Genomic DNA, 27,146 nt, shown 5'->3' with positions numbered 1-27,146 from the left:
GCCCGCAGCCTTCTGCATCAGAGCCCAATGCTTTACCACTGGGCCACCAGGCCCTCCACACCACCAGGCCCTCTACACCAACAGACCCCCTACATCACAAACACATAGCTTTATTGACCACATTTCCTTTGGGATGTGGGTTTGCCCTCTACAACATTAGAAAGGTCTGACCTTAACTTTCTTGCAGACTTTCTAGTCAATATTGTCTGACAGCAGAGGGCAGCTAAAACATTACATTAAAAGTGCTTTACTTTCATTGTCTTCTCAGTGACTTTGGACAAATGACTACATGTAAATGTAAAATGTATTGTATTTTGTGTAAATCAACTAATGAGTTTATTTAGTTATTGGTTCAGCTCTGTGAAAGGGTCCATCTTGAGTGAGACTAATCTCAGGTTTGCAGCTCTGTGAAGCCTTTAAGTCTCGTTTAGCTCATTGTTTTAGTTTTCCCAGACATTTTTTTCCCGCAACAGCTGTTGTCCACAAACTAATGGACAAACCCAAATTATGGGTGGACCTGCAGAAAAAAACAAATTTAAGTAAAGAATTAGCCAAACAATGCCATTACAGCAGTATTTAAGAATTTCGCATTTATTGAGGACAGAAACCTCCAGTAAGTCATTTAGAGTTTCAGCAAAAACCCTATTTTAAAAACTAATTGCAAACATTGAGGCTTATCTACAGGCCCATCACCATCAGGGTTCTCAGTCAGAGGTGTGACGTTAAACGACTATTTAGTGGCTGACCCTTGTAGAGGGATGTTGTCTCTCTCAGACCCTAGAGTCAGATCTTTCCTGTCTTTATTACCCAGGGAGATAGTGGCTGTTTATAGGAGCTGGTATGTGTCCAGGGACAGAGGGAGGGAGAGAGACTCTCAGGAGGAAGGAAATGCAGGGGCGGCACCATGAAAAGGAGCCAGTCCAGAGATGTAATTGGTACCTTTCCTTTTTTAGAAAACATTTCTTAGTTACCGAGGTCCAGAAAATGAGTCAGGGCGCAGCATGCTTTAAAACCACAAGGAGACATTCTCACATGGTTTATCATACTTTCCCTTTGTAGTTTTCACTTTGAAGAGGCTTTGAGTTTCTCCTCCGCCTTTGATCTCACATGCATTAAGCTCTGATGTTAGCTACTGGTTATGTGTATGACAAAAAAAAAGCCAACACCACCTGGTACAAAGGAAATTAAACATTTTCATTTGTTGTTTCTCCCCCAGTCCATTTTTATTTTATAGGCATTAGCACTGAAAACATATCTGCCAAATGCAGGTATAGGTGTGTGGTCTTCTATTCTGTCTCTCTCTCTTGTTTATTCGCTCACCTACACCTTTTCCCTTATCACTTCCTGTCTTGTTGTGGATAAGTCAGAATGGCCAAGGAGTCTTCAAAGAGCTGGCAAGGGTTAAAAAGACATGGGAGAGAAAAAAGAGAGAAAAAAAGACAGCAGGAGATTTCGTGACTCAGACTCTGATAACCATCTTGGTTTAAAGTGCAGGTGTGAAGTGAGAGGGATGGTAGTAAAGATCGGACAGGTGGAGAGGAGAACACCTGTCACCTCTAACCTTTTGCACCTTAGGCCTTAGCACTCTTTTCTAAAAGAACGTCACATTTAATCTGGATTAAATTGGTAAAGTGAAAAGGTTTTTCGTGTGTGCTAATAATAAAGTAATACTTTTGTGGAGTCAGCTAAGTTTTCATTAACTTAACCTAAATATTTAAGTTTTGAAAGATCGAACTAATTCAACTTAAACATATAGTTTGTTTTTGTTGGAACTTCTAAACAGGAGTTGTTCTTTAAACTTAAAGTGATGAGTTGAATGGATGAATTCTGATTATTCAGCTCATTAAGTTAGATTACAAATAAAAAAGAACTACAGTTTAAGTAGACTTCCCACCATGCACTGCCTGAGAGACAAACCTTTCCAGATATTGTTCTTTTTGCCATAACTTATATCTATATAGCTGTACTTATATATTTAAGTTGAAACAACACGTCATATTTTACAGTTTATTTATGCAGATACATAAAATAAAATGGTTATGGGAGTAGGAAAGCATGTTTGTTGATGCGTCTGCATTCGCGTTGTGTATGCACACACACATTCAGCACCTGGACCAACAATGAGTTTGCACAGCTGTGTGTTTGTAAAGCAGAACTGAGCAGGAGCAGCAGGACACCTGGGTGTGTTATTAAGGTCACAGTCAGCTCTGTCTGAGTCCACAGGAATTACACCGGGACGCTTTACTGCTCCAATTTTAATGAACAGTTGTGGCGAGAGATCGGCGGACATGTAATTGCAAATGTCATATATGTAATTGTAATAAGACAGAACCCAAAATAGCATTTCAAGCCCGGCAGTGCGGTGATTCAGCTGACATTTAGCGTGATCAGTTTTCATCGTGAACTGAAGTGCCTCAGAGGGAAAATGTTCCAGGCAGCTTTACATGAAACAGAGCCTTTCATTTCTTGCAGATAAAAGTAGATGAGACGCAGCACATCGTTTTAATTCACTGGCCAATTATGTGAGGACGGAATGACTTATTCGCTCTGATAAAGAGCAACAGCAGAACAATTTTCTGGTTACTCATGCAGTCATATAAACCCGGCACGTGGATCATGTTAGTAGAACACCTGCTTGGCCTTGACATGCTGCAGGCATCTGTACTATTCTTGTCTTGTAAAACACTTGTGTATAGTACGGCGATTGTTTTTTCTTTTTCCTTTTATTCAAATCCTTACCTATTATGGGTCATTTCACTAAGAGGGTATATCTCATTTGCGGGATCACCCAGATCACATTCACATACCTACAGGGAAAACCAAATCTGACCTACTGACCGCTGAGCAGCTCCAATTCCTGCAGTTAGGATTACGGGCTCTCCTTGTTTCTCTTTGGGATGGGTTTCTGGGATGTGCCGGAGTCTGTATCAGCTGTTGCGTTCAGCCCCATAAAAAGCCGAAGGGCTCGAGAGGAGGCAGCTGCTGAGAAATGAACACTGGCAATGAGGACAAGCCTTCTTGAGTTTGACTTCCCTCTAGGATTATTCCATTAACACCATGAGAGATTTATGACCCTCTTTACATGCACAACTTTTATTCAGTCATTAGCAGGAAAGAACCACAGTACTCATATTTTTTCCTTGCGTGGGTTTGGTAATTATCTTGTGCTCTGGTGGGGGGTGCGTAACATTCCACTTATGTAAGTTCTGTCAAGATAACACGATACGTACTGTGCATTGGCACCATGAAAAACCAAGACCTGGCAAAAGATCAGTTGGAATCGTTTTGAGAGGTGGCAAACAAAAGAGAATCAATTATGTCGATCGCGTTACATTTCACCATGTTCTTCCGAGAGGCCCCTTCCAAACAGGCACTCTCTGTGTTGGCTCCCAGTTGGAAAATTCCTCTGCTTTCCAGAGGAAGCGTGGCTAACCAGCACTGGAACAAGATAGCACAGATCACTGTCACCTTGTTAGCAGCGCCAGCATTCCTCGCACCTCGCACCGGCACAAAGCTTATGCAAGGCATTTGACATTGATGTGCTTCAGTCGTGGCTGTGTGTCAGTGGGTTCAGTGTTTTTATGTGCATGCGTAGAGTATGTGTTTAATTTTCCATGCAGTCACTGCCCTTAAGTCTGGGACTTACCAACGGGTCTGGACCTGCTCTCCCCATTCCCAATACAGCCTCATGAGCTGCCAGTAATCCCTTGAGTACTGAGGGAGAGGGGTGGGGCAGGCAGGCAGGCAGGCAGGGTGGGGGTGGACGGGTTGCATGCATAGTAAAATATGTTGGTATGGCGTGCATCCCTTCAGGTAAAGGCAGTGCCAAGAATGAGGCTGTGAATCCGGGAATTCTGGAGTTGGCTAATTTGTCAGTCAAGGCCAGAAGGGCTCGCTGCTCTTCTTCAGGAAACAGGCGTCCAGCGGCTGCCCAGAAATAGACCACATGTACCTGGCATACAACACGTAGTTCCACTGGTAGGTCGTCTTATAAAAAGTACTGAAAGAAGACCAGTGTGTGCGTTCTGACAGAGGTAAATCCCCATCAGCACATGATCCCACGAGGGACATTTAAGCAGAAGAGAAGCCTTAATACTGAAAACGTGTAGGAAGACAGTGGTAGTGTGGAGGTGGGGTCTTGTGTAAAACAAGGTAAAAAATGTGATAAATGTTTTTGTGTTTCGCGTTGTCCTCATTTACCGTAACGAGTAATGAGTGAAAAACACACATACACATGCTGCACTGACAAGTGCAATGCACATACTCCTCCACAGCTCTCTGACAAGTGGAAACATCTCTCACAAAACCTCCCGCCCTGACGCAATAATTTAGCATCATGTTTATTTAAACATTTTTTTTTTATATTTACAAATACAAATGTCAAATTGTAAGTGCACTTTAAAAAAGATGGTGGACTGAAAAGATGTGCTGGCTTGATTCTTAAGTGAAAGTTGTAGCTGAATTCATCACACTTCAGACGAAAGTAAAAACTTGTCCTGAAATTAAAGGCATTAAATTAAAAGTACTAATGCAATTAAAATACAGTTAATGTGTGTGTTGAGTCTGAACGGGTTTTCCACTATCTAAAGACAACATGCAGGCTGTAAATCCCGAGAGGGAGAAAAACACGTTGTCATCACTCTTAGAGCCTCATTATTACTCATGGCATTGACAGTCGTTCGTGAGGACAAACTGAATTATGGACACACGCACAGTGACATAAAAGCCTTATTAAAAAAATCACGTGGGTTGAAAAAACAAACAAAGCAAGTCAAACTGATGGAGTGTTCCTGTGGAAAACCGAAACTCCAGCCTCTCAGAGGGAGTTTCCCCCCAGGTTGGACTGTCCCTGTGGTTGTCTGCTGTCCTTTACGGTGTAGCTCTCACCTAGAAACACCTGCAACATTATCTTCCAGAAAACCCCCTAAAAACCGCAGTTTCCATCCCTGGGATGTAGCACCTAAATGCCCCCAATCAATCATCTGTGAAAACAAAAGTGTTCTTCAAAAGGTCATTTTGGTCCTAATGTCCTTCGGTGTTTTTTTTGTTTGTTTGTTTGCTTATAATAAATCATCTCTAATTGTTTTCAATGTCAAAATTTTAAAGCATGTGTATCACTTCTTCAGAAATCTATCTATCCAACAAATAAATTAATTTTAATACAGATATTTCTGGTACTTCAAGGAAAAAGTACATACACAAGAAACACATTTTTTTATACTATCTATAAAAGGAAGTCCGTGGTTTTGTGTGCTTCCGACATGATAAAGACAGAGCTCATAAGAGGAAAGTTTGACCACAAATATCCTGATCACTTTTAAATATTTTGTTCCCCTTGTCCACATCATTTCTATCGTCTCTGTCACATGTTCCATTCTGTGGTCTCAAACGACTTCTTCCATCTCTGTTTATGTGTTCGACGGGAGGCCAAGCAGTGTGCCGGGTTGTATTTTTAGCTACACCTGCAGGACTTCACAATCATATTGGATAGCTGCTCCACCTGGAAGTGAAAACCAACAGGAATGTGAAAAATCATTTTGGAAGTGCTGATTTCACATTAAGTGTTCTGCAAACATTTCACCTCAGAATGAAGGTGACTGGGCTGAAGTTTAGATACCTTGTGTTGCCTGCCCACGTAGTAGAGGATTGGCAGTGGCTCGTGTGCCTGGGGAACACAGCAGGGCTGGGCAGAGGCTCCTGGGTTGTGGTGTTTATACAGGGCCAAAATCTGTGGACATTTCATGAAAATGACACACACAAGAAAAAAGGAACTTAGAATTTCACCAGGGACAGGAGTGGTGCCATGTAGCGCAAGGTCCACGCTGCAGTTACGAGTGTTTTATAGCCACACAGTGTTGCTTCTTAAACAGCACGTACAGATACTTCGTTTACGCATTAAACTGTTGAGATTTATTCATGAATTGGTCCTGAATTCATGCACAATGTTGAGCCTTGAAGAGGATACAAAATACATCTAAACTGTGCATGTTACACACTTGAGAAGAAACAAAAGTGAAACATGTGGGACCACGGAAATAGAAACTGTTAGCAAAGCAGTATTTGCTTGTTATTATCACACTACTGTGGTTCACCAGACAGTTTATAGGTACTTCTGGTCGAGGAAATGTCTAATATTCATTTACAAATTGCACTGGTGTTGTTAATAGCTTCTCTTCTTGTGCCCTGATTGGCTAACAGCCGAACAGCTATTCTGAGTGTTCTCAAAAACTAGGATGAGACATCCTCAGGGGCCCCTAAGGGCAATGTGGTTTCCAATAGAAAGACTATTTCCAAACACTAGTCCCTGCTACGCATCGTCCTGATGACACTATATTGAGTACTTTCGAAATATGGAGCAGGCATTACTAAGATGAAACCCTCACTTCGGGGTTTCGGTGTCTAATAAGGCTTTTAAACACATAAATCAAATCTCCAAATGGACTTTTTGCACCACATTTTGAAACAACACAACATTACAAATCTTTGGGAGCCTAACAAGCCCTGACTCTCATAGAGCAGAGACTTCTCTGCATGATGTGTCCCACACTACACGGGTATAAATCAAAACGGTCCCTCACTAACCACAGGAGAAGAGCTTCTGGTCTGAGCTGCCAAAAGCGCTATACCTTATTCAAGAAGTTGATTGCACATGAGGTGTCGCAATATACCTGGGAATATTTATTTTCAGCATTCCAGATGTAGGTGCAGGATCCCATGCAGTAGTTGGCATGGTAGCCCGTTGGCTTGTGTATCCACTTCCAGCCCAGATCCTTCCTGAAGTCAATGTACAAGCTCCGCACGCAGCAGGTCTCCGTCTGGCTGCATCAGACAAAACAGAAATGTCTTTTAAGAACTGAGCTGTGTGATGAGATGTGCTGTGGACATTTTTGGAGCCTCAGAAATAAGATTTTCAAAAGTTGCCAGTTTGTCCATTATGGTTGCGGCTATGTGTTAGGAATCTTTCCCACCCTAAAACAGGGCTGATGATTTCTTCTATATTAAAGCTACAGAATCCAGCACAAACCTTATTGCGCATAGGTGCCTTCTCCTGTGAAATCCGACTCACAGAACAGCAACGTCAGCAACATTTTCACTAAATGTTTTCGAGCAAGACTCAATCATAACTAATCATAATAATGACTAATAATGACTAATACCCAAAGAAATCTGTCTCCTTACAATGCCGAGCCTGTGCTCCAGTGTGCCTGGGGCTCAGAGGGTTTACGATTTGAACCCCAGCTCCACCTGTGCGTCCTCCTTTGTGCTCCTCCTCGAGTGTCCTCAAGCAAAACACTGAACCTTAATTTTTCCCCGCTATCTGCATTCCATTGCAGCTCCACCTTGCGGGTGTGTGCAAGTGTGTGCCAGTAAAAATTAAATCGCTCTAGCTAATAAAATCAGAATCCGGCTTACTCTCCAGGTATGTTTGCGCAGTGCAAGGAATTTGACTCTCGATGCATTTACGCACACTTACAATAACAAGAAAGATACACATTAACAAATAACAAGCACGAACAAGACTGGACAGAGATAACTAAAGACAACATCTGTTATTTACAATCAAGCACGTGATAAGAAGGATACGTGTGTATGGTTATGTAAGTGGTTAAATATGTATTTTTATGAGTAACTAAGCAAACAGGACTATTTTTATGTGCAGCTGTGGGTGTATCTACAATATATACAGTGATTTTAATTGGTACATCATTCATTTATTGTACACGTTATTGCAATGTGGGTTCCATACTAATCTGATTTAATGTGTAGGTGAAGGGGTTGTATTAGATTGTTCACGATAATCCATGACCGTTCACATAAGTGATGGAGTTTTAAAAGAAAATGCTTTTTTTGTCTGGTTGTTTTGGCGCCAACCAGATGGAAGACAGGTTGTAGTGGGGGTCTGCAGTGATTTTCTCTGCCTGTTTCCTGATTCTGGAGCAGTACAGGTGCCGAGCAGTGGGCAGATAAGCCCCAGTGTTTTGTTCGGTGCTTGAACTGAACCGAGTCGGACAGATGGATATGCAGTGACTGCAGGGCAGGAATAAAGAGGAATAGCCTAAGGCTATTTTTTTTACCTGTCACTGCGTTGTAAAGTAGCAAGTGGGTTAGGTTGTGTTGTCAAGCTTTAAAAGATGTCAATAAACTGAAAAACAACAGAACAATGTCACATGTGAGGGTTGACTCACGCTGTACACGTCTCCCCTGTCTCTGCTGAACGCTTTCTGCGGGAGCTGTTGAGGTTGCTGCTGCTGACGTTTTGAGGGATAGACATGGTGAGGATGTAGGGCCGTTGCATCAAATCTTGCATTGGTCCCGTGTCGCCCCGACCAGGGTTAATCCCAGCGATTTTAAATTGGAAGCTATCTTGAGCCGCTCCACTGCCCGAGCATTCGCAGAACAGCCGAAGTTCGAAACCCTGCTCGTTCTCTGGTAAGACAGAAATTTACAACATTACATGGTTAGTTCTTGTATCTGTGAAGGTAAATATCATCCTGACTTTGCACATAGGCTGAGATCCCCATATAGCTCACCCGTCCCTTGGAGCCAGGTCTGCAGGGTCTCGGTGACATCGAACGATATCAACTTGACATCATTAGTGACGAAGCGGGAGGCGAGGTACCGGGCTGATGTCCCGACGCGTTGGTACAGCTCCACCCTCTGCTCGGATTGTATTGTCTGTTGAGTGATGTACATCCGCAGCTCTGCACGGGTCAGCCGCTGATATTCCCCCACACTCGCCCGTATCTCAGAGATGTTGAAGTACATTTCTTTGGAGTCCTTCTGTGTGTCATTTTTTTCTGTGTTTTAAAAAGAGGCAATTGCTTAGTTGGACATCTGTTTTTTGTATATGACACAGTATATTAATCTCTTCTCTGCAACAAACCTTATCCATCAACAAATGTAAGTGCTCTAACTTTCTGACCAGTGCGTTTAGAAACTATTTTCATTTGTTTTGTCTTTTGAAATTTGGTCAACACCACTGAGCACGTTGTAGAAACTAACTTGTGTGGGAATATGTTTATTTCTCTAATGTGGCAGTGGGACAAATGGCTGGTTTAAAGGAGCATTTAATGGACAATAGTTTTATAATCTAGGTTTTCTTCATTGAACAGGCTGCATGTACTTTATTTGTGTGCACACTGTGAGTTTCCCATGCAACTCTGCAATCATTTACTCGATGTGAAATGATTATTAAAGTATTTTGTTTCAGAGTTTTTTCATAGCTGTTTTAAAGTATTCTCTACACACATTTATGAAATAGAACAGCCAGTATTACTCAATAATCACAACTGCAGCCAAGCATTCATCTATTCCAGCTGCTGTAAAGTTGACCATAGAGAGTGTTTTGTTTCCTTACAGTATTGCTGCCCATATTTGCAACTTTTATTCCTGCGCCAGTTCATATCATGACAGCAGCAACATTCCCCATGCAGAGCCAGATGGAAAACAGAGCCAACATACTCAACGCTCTACCATCATAAATCCACCAGTGGTACATTACAGAGGATTCAAATGGACAGAGACGTGCTAAGATAAGCTCAGGGAAGCAGATGTTCGAGAGTGAAGCTCCGTGTAGAAACAGGGACTGTGAGGAGTTGCAGGACGGTGGGTTGTAACCGAGTAAATACAACAAAGGACGGCAGCTGACGAATGCACTGGTGAGATAATAACCCACAGTTGTGAGAGTGCGAGTGAAGTGCAGAGAAATTGGGAGATATGTATCAATGGAGTCTGGGGTCTGGCCTAGATCCAAACGTACTGTGCCTCAGTCTGCCAAAGCTGGGATTCTCTGCTCTCAGGTTTTGGGAACTACTCCTCAGCATCAGCCTTGCGTATTTGCACTGTGTAGTGGATCCACACCGTACCAGGACCCTCTGTGTCACAGCTGCTTGCGTATCATTTACCAGCATCATCTGTGTTGTTGCTTAGTGTTTCGCTCCTTGTACTGAAGCCAAACTGAAACTGAAAAGAGCTGGCGTGGAGTGCAAAGGGAAACGAGATGACATTTTGCCGGCCCCACCCAGAGCGAAGCCAAATGTTTAGTTGTAAGAGCATGAATGGAAACACAAGAGTGTCACAACCGTGTATGGCATGTGCAGCGCAGTAAACTGGCAACGATGTACCAAGCAACACCAAGCACGGAAAGTCAACGTCTTCTGATAGTTTAGCTAAACTGAGATAAATGTGTTATGGGTGAGAGAAGTGTTTACGAAACAGGAAATTAAGTCACTTCCCCTAAAGAGCGTATTGGCTGCAGTATAATAATTACAGTAAAGGCTTATCCTCACTTCTACTTTCCAATTAACTGAGCTTGCATCGTCTCCGGTGGATTACCACCGAACGCTTGGTGTAATCAATGTGCAACATGTTCAGAGAGCGGCGTGTAAATTTTTATTCGCCTTTGTCAGCTGAGATAAGGCAGACGGGAGTAAAGACGGCACCGTGGCCTGCGCACGAACATGGGTGTGGGGGGTGGGGTGGGGTGGGGGATTTAAGTGTTGAACCAGGGCCTATCCGCAGGTAAGCCAGGGACAGCTGTTGTGACAGGTACGGAGACAGCTCTGTAATTACCAGTGGGAGGAAGCAGATTCCGGCAACAGGCTAAATACCTCCCTCCTTGATACGCTCAGCTCCACCCTCCCACATCCACTCATTGATGTCTTGTTTGCCCAGTGGTGGAAAGTAACGAAGTAGTGACTGTCTCAAGTACATTTTTCTCATATCTGTACTTCACTTAAGTAGATTTAATTATGTCTACTTTGACTTTTACTCCCCTACGTCATTTACATTTCTAATCGAAGTAGCGTTATAATCACTTCAATTAACACATTTCCTACTTTTTTAAGGAAAAGAATCACCAAAGAGAGCGGCATAAAGTCAGTTCCTCCTTCCATGGTCTTATTTAAAAAACTTATTTGACATATTAGCAGTACTCGCACTAGCATAGCCGGTATACAGTAATTTTACTCCAGGACTACCTGAACTTGAACGTGGCGTTGCCTACCTACCTCTTCTCCTCACTCGATATGAGCAGTTTACAAATAAAACTGAAAAAAGAATTGTTAACCCATGAGTTATGTCTTTTACTAATAATTACTTAATGTCCCCCAAACAGTAAGCAGCACTGGACCACAGAAAAAGGATTGTGAAAGAAATACCAAAAAAAAAGTACTTAAGTCAAATACTTTTACTTTTAATGCTTTAATTTAAAAAAAAATTACAATATAAATCATTTACTTACTTACTTTTACTTTCAGCACGTACTTACACTTTTACTAGAGTACGTTGTACTTGTTTGTATGTTTATTTGTACTTTTACTTAAGTAGAGTTTTTAAGTACTTCATCCACCACTGGCTGACACTGCCTGGCAACTTTATTTGCTCTTATATATAATAGTTCCACAGTAGAGAATTTATAGAGAATGCATGTGTGTGTTTACAGCATTTAGTTAACTCTCAAAAAAATATGAGCCCAATAAAAAAAAGCAAACATTCTTAGTGAATTCTTAATAAATAAAAAAACAAAAAAACACTGTCACCACCTTGTGCACGTGGTTCTTTTTTTTCCCTAATAATTGCAAAACAACACCAGGTGTGCACACATACACACTTTGACAGTGTGCAAAGGTGTTTGGAGGAGTTGCACTAAGGTTTAAGATGGTTGCTGGCTGTTCTCTGGCATTTCACAGAGGTAGGAAACACATGCTCCCCATGGGCACTGCTTGCACCGGACCTGAGTCACTCAAAATCTCAGCGGTCATCAGCGTGCCTTCCTTCCTGCCAAGCTGCCCTGTCGCAAACACGCTGCAAACACGCTGATAATATGCTCAGGAAACCCAGCGGACAGACGGGCGAGAGGAAAGGACAGAGAGATGGTAAGAGAGAGAGAGAGGAGATATGGGAATGAAATGGAAAATGGTCAGAAAGAGACATGATGGAGGACAAATGACAGGATAAACAAGGGAGAACCCAATGCTCATGTTACAGGAAACCCCCAGTCCCTGAGGGACAGAGAGAGAGGAAAAAATAGAAAATGAAAGAAGGATCGTGACATGTCTTCTCTCATCTTATTTCCCTAGTTTTCCCTACTTTCTATTTGCTTTTCATTTAGGCAGAACAAAACCATGCCCTTCATTTAAAAGCCCCTTTGCTCTTCTTTTGGTTTGCACACTCCTTAGCATGGTCCATCCACTGAAGTCTGAAATTCTTTTGAAGTGGTGAATAAAAGAGGGATGGTGTGGATGCCTGCCTGATAGGGTGAGAAGTATAGGCATGTAGAAAACAATGGAGTGAAGACACCAAAAGAAGAAGAAAAAAAAAACTGTTTATCATAATAGTTTGGGAGTCATTGCACAATTACAGCCAAAAACCATTTGGCTGAACAAACAGCACAGGCAGCCTTTGCCAAACAAAGGGTGCTAATGAAGCTGTAAAAATTCTATGCATACTACGAAACATTAGACCAGATGAAACACACGGCCCGGCTGATTTGGAACGTGTGTGATCTCTGAACTCCTCCAGCTGCCTTAGGATGCTGGGTGGAGATCAGAAGACGTGCACACACACACACACACACACACACACAGGGAATTTATGGGCAAGATTGGAAGTAAAACTGTTGATTAATTTGGGCTGTAGCTGCAAAGTCTATAATGACAAGTGCTTTTAGGCTATTTCATGCTGAAACACGGATGGTGTTAAATATTGGCTTTGGATGCCACAGTAACTCACACCTTCTTTAGTTTTTCATACATTTACGTTGACTGCAATTCAATTTTTAATGAATTACTACTGAAAGATTTGAAGTAATGACACTTTTTTGTGCCTGCAAAAGTAGGAGCATAAATCCCAATAAGGCCATTGGCTTGGATTCTTCACGATAGACAGTACACGACACCTGTTCTTAGTTTGTGGTACTCACTTGTCATGTTGAACTTGTTCATCACCTTGGCAAAGTACTCCTCCTCCTCCTGCTCCTCGGTGATGGTGCTCTGGATCATGGTTTCCTGCTCCTTCAGCATCTCCTTGGTGCTGTTGTAGAGGGACAGCATGGTGATGGGGATCTCCTCCTTGTCTCCAATCTGATCGGGCTCGGGCTCCTTTGGTAAACGCAGTTTGCTGAGGATCTGGCTCCTGATAGCTTCAATGCGTTTCTTCTTCACCATCTCCAGGTCCAGCGTCTTACATGTAGACATGCCACTGACGTTGCACACCACGTACACCACAACCAGCATTAACAACGCCAGCTTCATGTTGCCAACCTGACTCTTTGCTGCCACTTATGAGCTTTGACTCTTAACAAATCCTTCCTCACCTTTTCTTTCACTGCCTGCCTCCAACCAGGGATGCTTAGGGAACAGTGAATCACTCCGTGAGAGAGGTGTGACTGACGCAAGGTGTTGACACAAGGCAAAACAACTAAAGCAGTGTGGAGAGTTCTGAAAGTTCAGGACTGCTGGAGCCGCCGGTGTCGCTACTGCTGTGTAAACCACCTAACTCTTGTGTCTCCTTTGCATAGAAGCAGGTGGAGAGAATCCCAGTGGGCAGGCAAACCCAGCCCCACAGGTAAAACAACGAACAGCCCAGACGCTGAAGTGAGTCCAGAGCAGAGGTGTCAAATGCTAACGAAGCCCATTAAAGCAGGAAGACAGATTTACGAACGCCCATCAGTCCAAAATGGTCACTCACAAACACCTGATATGTTTAGTAGTGAATTAGATTTACCTCCACGTGTCTGCTCAGTGCTGGATTCCTCACCAGGACTTCTCTCTTTACATGTCCATGGAAAGCAGCCAAGTGAATAAGAAGAGCGCTGAGTTCGGCTCACTTACTGATGTCCTGCTCACTGACGTTTTAGCTGACACTGCCTCCTTGTCCTCCTTGACCCACAAAGTCCTTCAAAAATCTTTCAGCACGATGCTGTAACTTGAGCATCTAATGTGTGTGCGAGGTTGAAAAAAAAAAAAAAAAAAAACATTATCTGAATGTCTTCAAAGAAGAGAAATATGAGCGATAAGCCCCGAGCTTAAAGTGTAAAAATGGCCTTCCTATTTCTCGGTTTTTGAAGTTTGATCAGATGACCTCTGGCTTCCTTTACAGCCCAGACTAAACTCTCAGGGGCTATGACTCAACCTAGAGCTCATCAGAACCCACTCTGAGGTGAACGACAAGCGGCATGTAGTCTTTAAACGTTTCACTTTCACCAAATGATTCATTAACAAATGTTCCCTCAGAAAAACCTCTGACAAACTATCGCTCTGAATGGCTACTACCTCTTTTTAGCAACAACACCATGTGATCTGTGTACAGCTGCACTTCGCCAACTCTTTCAACTTTCAACAACTCCGACTCGTGCCGAATTCACAGGCGGGGTCTCCCTATCTTTGTCTTCATTGTGTACACAAAACAAATTGACAGTGTGTGCTCCCCGTGTACCAAGTTGGAAGACAAAGAAGGGTTAAAACAACAAGCCTCTGCTTCTGTCAATCAAACACGGTAGTGCTGTAACAAAATCTTTAGTTGGACACACCTTCCTCTTTAAATGTACCATCCAGACACAGCAGCAGTAGTGACAGCAGCAGCAGGAGCCAACAGTCCCTCTTTGTTTGCCAGCCTCGTCTCTGTCCTGTCTCTCCTCTATCCATCCATCGGTATCACCTCATTTATTCCCTGTACAGCTCCTTCACACCTTCCCTCTTCAGTCTCCTATCACACAACCCCCCTATTCACACCTCTGTTTGACTCCGCTCGTCTCCTGCCTTTCTCCTTGTGTGCTGCCCAGCTCCTGGTTCTTGTCAGAGCTTGCTGGTGACAAAGTGATTTGTGAGAGCTTTGAGGTCAACTAACTTTTCTCATGCACTCCCGTACTCTGCCTCTCTCTCTCTCTCTCTCTCTCTCTTTCTTTTTGGTTCCTGTTACTCGTCTAATAGAGCGGGGAGCTCTCCGCCCAGGAAATGAGGGTAACGGCCGCAGTGTAAAACATCTGCTGTTTCACTGAGCTCGGCTGCTTGTCTTCTGTCCACATCAGGAAGCCTGCAACTGAACACAGCTCTCTCACAGCCTGTCTGCCACTGAGGCAGCAATGACTGACATGTCAACAAGCCTTGCATGGCACCAGTGTCTCGCCAACTGACTGCCACATTTACCTGGAGAATGTGAACCCGAGCGGCTGCCAAGCCGAAGAACTGAGCCACTTGGGAAGGGCTGGTCTAAAAGTAGATCGGTTCAAGGGATGGAGAGCCGACAGGGCTGGACCATGTGGTGTGCTTTGCTAGGTGTGGGTGCTTTTTAGAGGTCAGATTGTGTATTTTCAAAACGAAGGCTAGACCATAACAAACCAGTGATGCTTTCAATCCTTTCAATTCTGTCTGCAGTACAATCCAACAAGGAGGTACACTACTACTGTACAGGCCTTTTTTCCCCCTTTGCTTTCTAGAGAGGGGGGGTGTCCAACTGTCCTTTCCATGGGTGTCTATTGTTTTACAATCACTGGGACAGTTAAGAAGAAGCCATACATCAAAAATGAATGGTGGCATTCAAAACAAGGAAATGTGAAGCAAAATCCCCTAATGAAATGGAAACAATCCCCTTTAGAGCAAAGATGCTGTATGCGGACTTTGTCCTAGAGTGTCAACAGTACTACACGTCTGACTCCCATCAATAACCAGATAGGTAGAATTAAATGGCTGTCATCAAATGTCAACAACTAATACGGTTCATTGTCCTGTTGCACGTCTCCAGGACATTTGACGGGTGTGCAGTGCCACCTGATGGTCACTGTGTAGCAGAGCCACGATGCATTCGTAATTCCAGCTCTTTGTGTATCACGTTGTGTTGTGGACTTAAAATAAAAACTCCTTTATGCACCAACGGGTAGATTAACAATAGTCATGCCCTTTATTAAATAACACATCTTCTTTTAGACAGAGGTGAATAAAGCAAACATGCAAACCGCATGAACACTGAATGGAGCAACATATTCCAAGTATATGTGTTGTTGTGATCTATTTTCCGTGATTTTTCTACATAATATATTGGCCCCTGAACATGCTTGTTCATGCCTAACTCACCAACGTGTCTTCCATGGGGCATTTCACACCCTTCATCACACTCCTCGGTGCCAAGCCCATCGAGGTGTCTCGTGTTTCTGTGCGCACAAGAGCGCAACAAGGTCTGCTTTCCCATAATTCCCCGTGATAGTCCCAGGTGATTCCCCGAAGTCTCAGAGCCAGGCAAGTCAATAAGGGAGGTTGGTGGCAAAAAAAAATATAAAAAAAATTAGAAAATATATTCACGGTAAACTGAGGGGACCGACACATGATACCACATCAGAGCTGGTTCTGCACTTTTCAGCTAGAAGGACGTTTAATGACGTGACACCCAAACGGTGAGGGCGTCCTTTAAAAAACAAATACCTGGATCCAGGTTCTGGTTTTGGCTTTAAAGTGCCTTGAGTTGACTTTGTGTGAAAATTGAATTATTATTTAAAAAATATAAATAGAATATAATTAAAATAATAAACTGAAGTAGTGGCACTAATTGATCTACAGAGTTTGTCAGTTCGGCTGCAAACTAGATTAAGTGTTGAGAAGACTAACGCGCTGTTTCGTCATAACGTTCCCACCTCGCCTGTCTGTCTCCATGGTTACAACGCACATTCAAAGCCCTGGTGCGCCTTTGAACTTCCGCGGCGGCATCGTGTATTGGGTGTCCTTCATTTGTGCCGTCTGTCTTTTCTGCGCAGTTTGTAAGGGGTAAGTCCAACGTCGCTGTCTGCCTGTGTTTATGAGTCCTTTCGATGTGCAAACCGCAGGCAACATGGAGACGTCCACCGAGGTAGCGGGCTGTGTTTTTAGCGGAAACAACATCACGTGTTGCCAAGGTAGTGGCGACGCACAAAGCGGAGGGACGGAGTGATGGTATTGTAGGCAGAGAATAAGAGACGTCTGAAATTCTTGGTGGAACAGTAGTCTGTCCTCACTTTATGGTTTTGCGGCCACAGAGACCGAGAGAACACACACACACAAACACACACACACACAAACACACACGGTGAGTCTGCGAGTACCTTTGCGACATTTTGAGGGACTTAAATCATCCGCACACTCGCTGGTGACTTGTTGATGAAGACTCTGCCAGGTTCTGGACAGGTGAGTGCCCCTCTCACCTTAGGTTTTCGTTCTGGGTGCCAAAACTAAAAACTGCATAAGTTGGTTTTGGATACATACAATCTGTGGAATCTGAAAAACAAAAACAAAGAAATGCATTAATTCATTTGGTGAGATGGAAAACAGTTTGATCCAAAGGAGCATATGACTTTAAATGAATGCATGTTTGGGTCTCAAATGTTTTTCGATTTTAATGAGGTGTGAAAACACGTGTTTTTATAGGTGACAGCTACTCACTGCCCAATGGACAAGTATGAAAAGCTGGCCAAAATTGGTGAGGGATCCTATGGTGTGGTGTTTAAATGCAGACACAGAGACACTGGGCAGATTGTAGCCATCAAGAAGTTTGTGGAGTCTGAAGATGATCCAGTTATTAAGAAGATTGCACTGAGAGAAATACGAATGCTGAAGGTAAGAAGAGATTAGCCCCAAAGTGTCACGCTTGCATGCATTCAACACCACGGGTGGACACGTGCACGTTCAAAGGTGATCTTTGGTCACTTTGTCAGGAACGCCCTAGTGTCCGTGCGTTGTTGATTTATTTATTGCACCAGGAGGTTTACAGGCATCGGGGGCAGTAACATGTATTTCGTGTTCTCTGTGGGTCCTGCAGCAACTGAAACATGTGAATCTGGTCAATCTGCTGGAGGTCTTCAGGAGGAAAAGGCGGCTCCACTTGGTGTTCGAGTTCTGTGAACAGACCGTCCTAAACGAGCTGGACAAACACCCTCGGGGGTAAGTCAGGGGCAGCAAGGTGACGGTGGTCTGCTGCCGTGATATGTGAGGTGTCGTTGAGCAACATTGAGGAATGAGAGCAGAAGATCAGGTCTAAGTGCATGTGTTCAAGTTCTGCGGGTTCACATTTGAGGCACTAGTACTTAGAATCTTAAGAATTCACTTTCCAAAAGCTACGACCACAGTATAAAATAATATTCATTGTTAAAGATTAAACTACGCAAATGACTATAATTAGTTAAAATGAGTTCTGTCACCCAACTACAACAGAAAATGCTGCTGTAATTTAGTCTGTCAGTACACTAATGTAACACAAAGGGGTCTTTCTGCTTCAAAATGGGTACTTTTACTCCGATCCTTTTTACTACAATAATACCTCTACTTCAGTGCAGAGCACTTACATGTACATTCTGTTATTGTGACTTTTACTTTAGTGATGGACGTCCCCCTGTGCCAAAAGTCGCCCCCCCCCCCCCCCCCCCTTATGGCATCCAGTTTATTCTAAATCTCTGCTTCTTTGCTTTCATGGGAAGTGCAGCAGAAAGGAACCGCGTTTACAACAAAGGACTGAATACTGTTGCCAGGAGCTCTGAAAGGCGACAAAAGTTGGCAACAAAGTGAGGAAGGATTAGCCGAGTCTAAAAAAAAAAAAACGTCTAAACCTTAGAAGATTTTTTGTTCCTCCTTGCTCCATGCATTGAGCACCCAACACTCAAACTATGGTCCCCGAGCCGCGACTTCAGTTTAGCTTCCGCCGCGTGAAGGCAGAGAGGCTAGTTGCTCTCTGTTCCTCAGGAGGCCGTAGAGCAGAAACTCTAGCTGCTCCTGACAACAAAGGCACCGTTGCTGTTAGGGACAGGCCTTATGTTACCCAGGTGACAAGAGGCCTGTGGAAAGTGCGGCTTATTTTGGAAAACACTGGAATAATAGATGAGAACAGTTAATAGCAATCACTTTGTTTCGCTTGCAAAATCACCATCGCTTTGTCTCTTGCTTTCTATAGGGTACCAGAGGCACAGCTGAAGAGCATAGTGTGGCAGACTCTGCAGGCTGTTAACTTCTGTCACAAGCATAACGTCAGTATATGTTTAATCTGGTACTTAATCGCATATTTCTCTCACAGTGTTTTGTTTCCTTACGAAAGAGTTTGGTTTTACAGCACATATAGTACTTCATTTTGGAATCCATGTTTTAGATCTGATTATTGTATAATTAGGCTTAGCTATATTTCCAGACAATCAGCTGGCTGCACCACTCTATGTTAATATATATGAAATACTTGCACTAAAAAAATGCATTCTTATATTCACACAGTATCAAAATTATTGCTCACAGTGCTGCTTGAAATGTATTTGTTGGTGGGTAATAATTAACCAATTTGTAGAGCATTGCAAAACTGCTTTATTTTCGATTTAGCCCTTTAAATGGAGAAGACTGTCCATCAGTTTTTTTTTTTTTAAATTTGGACATTGTCTGTTCATATTCATTTCTAATCTATTAGCCCCAGTTTAAGCCTCGTCTGTTGTTACTCAGCAGTGCATCGTGTCGATAACCAGCATTTCTGTTGCAGTGCATCCACCGTGACGTCAAGCCAGAGAACATCCTCCTCACCAAGACCGGAGTCATCAAGCTCTGCGACTTTGGCTTTGCACGTATTCTGAGTAGGTCATCCAGCGATGCCAGTGCTTTTGTGGGAATTTAGTGTTAATGTAGCTGTAATGACTTATTCAACGTGGAACCTCGATCGGCTCCTGCTGACGGACGGCTCACGTTCAGTGTTTTGGTGCAGGCACTTCTTCAGTCAGTCAGTGCGTCTCTGTGGAGCGTGTCTCTGTTTACCCTTACTACCTTACGTCTCGGTGTTACGTTACCATACATTAACGTGTAGCTATTCAGCAAGCCTTGTAATCCCTTCCTCTACATTGTGCAGTGTGTATTCGGTGTTCGTTATTCGGTATCTAAGTAGATGTTAGCCCTTACAAATCCTTGTCACTGGTCTGTGTTTTGTGTGCTCAGCGGGACCAGAGGACGACTACACAGATTACGTAGCAACCCGTTGGTACCGGGCCCCTGAGCTGCTGGTCGGGGACACTCAGTACGGGCCTCCTGTGGACGTATGGGCTCTGGGCTGTGTCTTCGCTGAGCTGCTCCACGGGAATCCGCTCTGGCCTGGGAAGTCGGACTTTGACCAGCTGTACCTCATCCGAAAAACTCTAGGTAATAAGTTGCACAAACTCATTTGCAGAAATATAAAGAAAACATTTGAAATCTCTGCTAAATTCTACTTGCACACAGTCTCTGTGGGTTGTTTGCAGCATTTCACTTTAAAGGAGCCCGTGATCGACCTTTTCAAGCAGCTATGGGGAGATAAATGACAAAATTACTAGTGTTTCTTTACGCTGAGCTGAACAGGTTCGGTGCGAAAATATAAAGAAACTGTACACGAATTTACTTTAACACTTATCCTCGATTTATTTGGGTTGTTGAAATGGTACAGAAAGTTAAGAGTTGTTGTTTTCTTTATATATATATATATTAGGATTTGCAAATCATAAAAACGCTATTACTAAAAGAAGATTTTCATTATCCAAATTCTGTCCTCAGGTGATCTGATCCCCCATCACCAGCAGGTCTTCCGTTCCAACATCTTCTTTACTGGAGTCAGTATTCCTGAACCTGACACAACAGTATGTATCCTGTTACCACAGAGTATGCATGCATGGAGATGCCAGTGAAAATGGTAATACATTGTGGTTCTTAATATTTCCCCATTATTTTTGCTCTAAGGAGCCCTTGGAAAAACGCTTCCACGGAGTGTCCCCTCATGCCCTCCAGGTGATGAAGGTATGCTATGTGTAACAGAGGCTGACTGATAGACCTGGTCAGGGGGTGGGATAGAGCATCTCCAGCAGATCTTAGGAGGTATTTTTCATATGCAGTGGGCAAGTACGAACCAAAAGGATTCCAAGGAAGGACAACTTGGGGCTGGGTCATGTGCGCCCGCAGGTCATTTATGCAAAGTGTAGCGCTACTGCAGTACACATAGCTGAAAACTGAATTATGGATATGATCAGCAGCCGTCAGAACACACAGCGCGTCACGACTTGCTATGAAAGGGGCTTTAAAACTACTGTAGGTATTGTCTCCTCTTTTTAAGAGCCCAGAATTTGTCAGCCTCTATTGTAAAATAGGAAGATATGTTGATTGAGTGAGTTGGCTGGAGCGAGCATGATTGTATTTATCATTTTTCTGTAACACTAGATGTTTAGAAAGGCCAACGCTTGTCTCATGTCTGCGTGTCTTTGTGTGAGCAGTCGTGCCTAGTCATGGACCCCTCTCTTCGGCTGTCCTGTGAGGAGCTGCTGGAGCTGCCTTACTTCCAGGAGGACGGAGGAGCCAACTGGGGCCGTGAGGGTGAGCGCCCAGGAAGACGCCATGACAAAGGCTCCAGACGCAGACAGCCAGGAGTAAGTAGCGAACATGATGTTGCAAAGAGTTGGTGTCTGCATGTAAAACTCGAAAAATATGATGCGCAGATTACAATTCTCCACCATGTGCACGCTACTTCTTTACTGTAGGCACAGATTGCAACTTTCAATAATCCAAACTGACCAGTTTTATTCATAGGGTCTTTCTCTGTGTCTCTCTGCAGGCTCAGTACCTGCCTCAGTTACCAAACAGCAACATTTCACCAGCGCCAGATGTCAAGAAGCAGGTGAAGCATAAATATCACTTGCCTAACATCTGACAAAGCAGCGAATCGTCCTACCAGTTTGTGGTTGAACTGAGAAATGTCGACTTGTGCTTTGGCTTTTCTTTTTTTTTTTTTGCCGTCGTTTAAATACAGACCAATATGAAGTCACATCTCTCTTGGTCTGAGAGTGAGAAAAAGTTTTTTTTTATTTTTTTTTTTGTGACGTCTTTCACTTAATGTCTTGATTGGCAGCAGCTACAGTTGCAGGTTGGGCTGCACGCGTGGGTTTGATTTCATGGGGCACTTCTCCGAAATAATGACACATTTCTACTGAAAAAATATTTGAAAAAGTTTCATACAATAGCTTTAGGACATCTCCCACTGAACACAACAGACACTGCATTTTACACTTTATAAACACATACGTTCACCAGTCGCCAGTGTGCCATTATCACTTAATGACAAAACCACTCTAGTTTTCTAACAACTCATCTCCACACTAGCTACATCAATGTTTGGATTTATCTATTTATTTTTTGATATTTTTCATTGAATTAATAAATGCAAATGCAGCTTTAGTAATTGTGAATTTTGTGCGTAGCGTCTACATTCAGTCTCATTAAGGTTTGCCGACTGATACTTTCAGGTGGGTCGTGTAACCTGATGGGTTCTTAACATATTGCAGTCTCAGTGTTTGACATTGATCCCTAAAGTCTGACATGGACATTCACTCCGACTCAAGACAGTGATACACTGGAACATGCATCTAAACACTGACCACCTGACCTGGAAAGTATTGAATAACCGCTTGTTGTACTACAGTCTGCTGAAGGCTGTAATCCAGCAGGTCTTCCTCTGGGTTAAAGGACAGGATTTTGATAAAACATTCTGTTTCCCTTGATTATCGATTGAATAAAAGAAAACCAAACAAGTCTTTAGTGTGCAGTTTATGGATTTTATCTCAAAAAAGTATAAAAAGTCAGTTCAGGAAAAATCAATGTACAGGCAACACAACTGACCTACAACTTAAATCAATGTAAATTCCAGTTACAGTAATGAGACACTATTCCTAGTATAGAAGTGGAAACTGACCACTGTTACTCTCCGAAGGTTCCTGGCGCTTCTCTTTACCAGGAACTAAAAGGACAGGAAACGTCCCTGGGGTCAAAGTGCTTGAGAGTATTGCATTTCCACAGAAGAATCAAGAACAATAAAAGCTCAGAGAAGATAGTATAAGTATAGCCGCTGACATTAAAACAAGTTCCTACATGTGCAGTGGGCTTTTGTGTTTGACTGATCAACATTCAACACTGTTCAACACTGCCGGCCCTTCACTAGTAGCTCTGGACCCCTTGACACACAAATACGTGTGTTTTACTGTGGGAATTCAAGTTAAAGCCCACTGGTCTCATGTGTGACAGATACTTCAGATGCCAGCTATGCACATGGCCTCCACACCACTATATAATTAACTGGGCATTTCTAATCAGAGTGCAGTGCTTCGTTGTGAGGCAGTGTGTCAGAGAACAGTGTGCGTCCAGCTTTTTAAAGGTCTCAGCCCACATAAATGGTTGAAAGCATCATCACCACCGGGGTGTGCTGACAATCTTGTACCTGCGGGGGATATTGCCGAAGCTGCTGTGCTCAGGGCTGAGGTCTATACTTTCAGGTCCCCCTGGACAAGAAAAGGTGAAATGCTGCAAAAGTGACGCCAGGAAGAGGAATATCTCCATGCGAGCGAGGGACTCTCCAACACAAGATCTCTTTCCTGAGTGATAATCACAAAGAAAACTATGAGCATAAAAGGAAAACACATGTAAATTGGCCTCAGAGCTTTCTAAGCGTCTGTTTAGAAAGACGGTGCAATCTTCAGTGGACCACAGTCGAAGGGTGTTTACCTGTAGAAAAGGGCAAAAATGCTGGATTTTTCTTAAAGTTGCTGTTCTCATCCAAAAAGTGCTGCGGGTTAAAGGACCAAGGGGTTGTCCAGTATTTTTCCTCCCTCAGCACCGAGTGCAACAAAGGAATAATGAGTGTGTCCTGTTAGGACAAGACAAAAAATAAGGTGGGACATTACTCAGCTTATTAATTATTCTGCATCAGGGAAACTTGAACGGATTAAACCCAAATACCTTGGGAATTGTGTAACCCCTGAAAGAGATGTCCTGCAGTGTGTAGTGAGGGAGGCTCATAGGGACAATATCCATGAGACGCTGAATTTCATGGAGGACGGCATCTGTAAAGGGCAGGGACTTCCTGTCCTCCATGCAGGGACAACGCTCCTGTCCAACCACTGTGTCGATCTCCTGCTGCATTCTCTCTTCAGAATGAGAACAACGGGTATTTGAGAGGTGTAGCAACAATTTTAAAATAGTAAATCTAAAGTGACTAGCAGCAATGCAAACATTTGGTTTTCTTTGTACTGTAGACCGAATGTAACCAGGCAATTAAAATCCGTGTTTTGCACCGGCTGTAACCCACCCTGTGCCTCGGGATATTTGATCAGAACACTTAGTGCAAATCTGATAGTCGAGCTGGTGGTTTCTGTTCCTGCCAGGAACAGATTGAACACTGTTGACACCAAGTTGTCAAAGTGGAACTCAGTTGTGGCAATGTGTGTTTCCTGAAAGGACAAAGTAAGAATCCTTTTAGCGATGTGACAACACAACCTGACGCTCACTCTGGTGAAGCCCTACCTGTCGCTGTCTGAGGAGGAAGCAGTCGATGTAATCTCTGGGTGAGTTTGGCTCCAGCGTGTGCTGGTGTTCCTGGATCTTTTTCATAATAAACTCCCTCAGCTGTTCGATTCTGGCAAAAATGTCGTGGTGTCGACCTGGAAGCCTTTCCATCAGCCGAGGGAAGATATTATACAGCTGTGATGGGGAGTAGGAAAAACAATTACAACCTTTTGTGTATGAGGGGCCTCGTCACAAAAAAATAACACCCCACTCAAACTAAATAACTGAACATGTGTCTGCGAACTTGAGAAAGCGCAAGCAAATGTTATTCTCTGTACACTACAAATTACTCACACAGACGAATATGACAATCCATCCATCCATTATCCTAACTGCTTCTCCTTTTAAAGCTTGGGGGGCTCTTTACCCAGACCCTCAAAATACATTAAAGCCTCCAGCTGAGGAGTTGATCTCCTGACCAGAAGCACCCACCATGCTGCTTCAAGTTCTCTGCCCCCTCCTGCTGTTACCTGACCCCAAGGACTGCTGCCAAATCTCAGGGCTTCTGAGATTGTCTGAAGGAAGTGGAGGAAATGGTCATCGTCATAGCTGAAGCGTTGACCAAACACCAAGCAGCAAATGACGTTGGACACGCAGCAGTTCAGGACGGCGGTCGGCTCAAAAGATGCGGCTGGACCGAAAAAGAGGAAATGAGTCAGTGTGACCCACACAATTAGGAAAGGAAACACAATCCTCAAAACAACCATGTGCCTGCCAGGGAACAAATTGTGAATGCAAAAAAGAAAAAAACAAGAAGAGACATATCAGTGACCTATTTTCTACTAAAACATCACGTTAAAACTTACTGACTGCATAACAACTGGCTTTACAGTTAGATAACAAACACTTTATACCACAGTCATGCTTGAATGAGTAACTCATGACGAGTTTGGCCTCAAGCAGAATATCGTCTACTACAATCAAGAGGAAACAAATCCAACATTTAGAAAATACAAACAGTTATTGGGAATATGACTGGATTTGTGCAAACTTAAATCATCCTTTTGATACCATTTTCTCTTTAACATGGTGTAAATGAGTGATTTAATGTAATTTTGTGGAACTTTGTCTTAATAATAATCCACTAACCTCACTATCACCACTTTTACAGCCTTTTTCTCCCAAAGGATTCACACAAAATTACGGCTTAATCAAAGGTACAGGACTGTGTGTAATCTTTACTTTAGTAGAAATATTCTCCAAAGCTTGACTGGTTAGTTAATATACTGTTTATTGTAATTCTATAACAACTAATTCCTGAAGAGCTAGGTGAAGCTTAGCAAAGAGCAGTGGAGCAGTGAGAGGAGGCCGGAGCGGATGGACCAAGGGGCCACCTCTGTGCCAGTTCCGAGCTCGGATAAAATGGGAAGGTCCGGCAGGAAAAACTCATACCAAATCTACGTGTGGAACACATTCGGCTGAGGCGACCCCATGAAGGGACAAGCCGAAAGCAGTGGACCTTGAGAGTACAGACTCAAGCTATCAAAGCCTTCTTCGTTAGAAAGTACTGTATTCAACCCTGTAAGCCAGTAAATTAAATCTATCAGCTCCATTTTGTTGTATCTGTCAAGACGAGATGATAGTGTACATACAGTAGCTGATACAGCAATGCACACACAGAACACACCTTTGGTACTAGTTAAGCGATTCACCAGGTGCTTGCTCTCCTCCTGAATCCACTCTTCCATCCCCTTGCGTCCCATCCCAAAGTCTCTTAGAGTTGTTAGGGTGAAACGGCGCAACTGCTGCCACCGCTCCCCATTGCTGATCACTAAACCTTTGGAGGAGAATGTAAGTAAAGTAAAAAGAGTATTTAAATGGACCCTTAAAGTATTCAGTGTAAGTGCATGACACACTCTGACCTCATCTATCTGACTGACCCAAAAGAAGCTCGTTTGTCTTTGCAAAAACACATTTTTAACTTCATCCTGCCTGAGGTTTCTGAAAAGACCCCATATTACCGTAGCCTTTGGTGGCTTTGAGCAGAAAGGGAAGAGGTCCTCGACCATTGAAGTCTTCTGCTTGGTCCACCAGTGCCTCCTTCAGTGCATCATAGCCCACCAGAACCACAGCACGCTGACGACCCAGGTACAGGGTCAGAACAGGGCCATACTTTTCACTGAGCTGGACGTACAACAGAAAAACAAGCCCGCAGTGTTTGTATTTGCTGTCTCAAAAGCACAAATCTACACAGGAGAGTTGATTAAATATTAAATTCGTGTTTAACAAGTGGGTGTGTTCTGTGTTTTCAGTGTTGCAATGAGAATCGGTTATGCAATAAAAATCGACGCAATAGGATATTACAGCCAAAGCAACACAGCACTAAACATCACAGTGTGCAGGATGACAAGTGGAGAAAAAAAAAAACCCATCCAAAACTCCTTTTCACCTTTAGCATCGTTTGGAAAGGAGCTCGTTTGTCAAGCTGCAGTAAGTTTCCGATGACGGGCAGAGCAGGAGGCCCCGGAGGTACACGACCCCCTGCACGGGTCTTCAGGCTGAACAGCCACAGCAGAGCTAACGTTAGTCCCGCTAAAATCAGTGTGCCTGCGGCCTCCATAATGCTCGCGAATAGTAGAAATGTCCTGTCCTCTGCAGTTGACTAAAGCTCCAAGTCTTTGCGGAGAGGAACTGGTTGTGTAAGTACGCGCCGCTGCTCCCGGGGCAGCGCTTCCCCCCGCATTCCAGGACACAGCTGAGGAGGGAGGGAAGCGCACTTACACGCAGTAACTCCAGCTGTGTATCCCGAGAAAGACACAATACATTTCTGAAGTTAGCGTTCACTGTCAGGTGAACACACTCACAGTGATC

At 43.4% G+C, this 27,146-nt stretch overlaps 3 protein-coding genes across 6 annotated transcripts; 1 reads left to right on the top strand and 2 right to left on the bottom strand.

Annotated features, from left to right (window-relative positions):
- Positions 1-4,324: 4,324 nt before the first annotated feature.
- Positions 4,325-16,200, bottom strand: tgfb1a (transforming growth factor, beta 1a). 2 transcript variants are annotated; one of them, XM_067506618.1, is made up of 6 exons: positions 16,071-16,200; positions 8,532-8,798; positions 8,187-8,427; positions 6,669-6,819; positions 5,618-5,728; positions 4,325-5,500 (listed from the first exon to the last, which is right to left on the bottom strand). In XM_067506618.1, the coding sequence occupies exons 1-6, from the start codon at positions 16,183-16,185 to the stop codon at positions 5,453-5,455; spliced, it is 933 nt and encodes a 310-aa protein (XP_067362719.1). In that variant the 5' UTR covers positions 16,186-16,200; the 3' UTR covers positions 4,325-5,452. The 2 variants fall into 2 exon arrangements, with proteins under 2 accessions (XP_067362719.1, XP_067362718.1); XM_067506617.1 differs by lacking the exon at positions 16,071-16,200 and adding an exon at positions 12,923-15,071.
- A 55-nt stretch (positions 16,201-16,255) lies between these two features.
- Positions 16,256-22,186, top strand: LOC137128505 (cyclin-dependent kinase-like 1). 3 transcript variants are annotated; one of them, XM_067506621.1, is made up of 10 exons: positions 16,256-16,387; positions 17,391-17,579; positions 17,782-17,903; positions 18,907-18,979; positions 19,474-19,564; positions 19,920-20,120; positions 20,508-20,590; positions 20,691-20,747; positions 21,218-21,370; positions 21,556-22,186. In XM_067506621.1, the coding sequence occupies exons 2-10, from the start codon at positions 17,412-17,414 to the stop codon at positions 21,649-21,651; spliced, it is 1,044 nt and encodes a 347-aa protein (XP_067362722.1). In that variant the 5' UTR covers positions 16,256-16,387; positions 17,391-17,411; the 3' UTR covers positions 21,652-22,186. The 3 variants fall into 3 exon arrangements, with proteins under 3 accessions (XP_067362722.1, XP_067362721.1, XP_067362720.1); XM_067506620.1 differs by lacking the exon at positions 16,256-16,387 and adding an exon at positions 16,627-16,754; XM_067506619.1 differs by lacking the exon at positions 16,256-16,387 and adding an exon at positions 16,706-17,150.
- A 174-nt stretch (positions 22,187-22,360) lies between these two features.
- On the bottom strand, positions 22,361-27,120 carry LOC137128502 (cytochrome P450 2F3-like). The gene is made up of 9 exons (XM_067506615.1): positions 26,725-27,120; positions 26,297-26,459; positions 25,963-26,112; positions 24,806-24,966; positions 24,294-24,470; positions 24,079-24,220; positions 23,730-23,917; positions 23,496-23,637; positions 22,361-23,365 (listed from the first exon to the last, which is right to left on the bottom strand). The coding sequence occupies exons 1-9, from the start codon at positions 26,893-26,895 to the stop codon at positions 23,181-23,183; spliced, it is 1,479 nt and encodes a 492-aa protein (XP_067362716.1). The 5' UTR covers positions 26,896-27,120; the 3' UTR covers positions 22,361-23,180.
- Positions 27,121-27,146: the final 26 nt, after the last annotated feature.

Source organism: Channa argus, chromosome 6 (assembly GCF_033026475.1).
Source record: "Channa argus isolate prfri chromosome 6, Channa argus male v1.0, whole genome shotgun sequence".
NCBI classification, from domain to species: Eukaryota; Metazoa; Chordata; class Actinopteri; order Anabantiformes; family Channidae; genus Channa; species Channa argus.
This window is presented reverse-complemented; position numbering and strand designations above follow the sequence as displayed.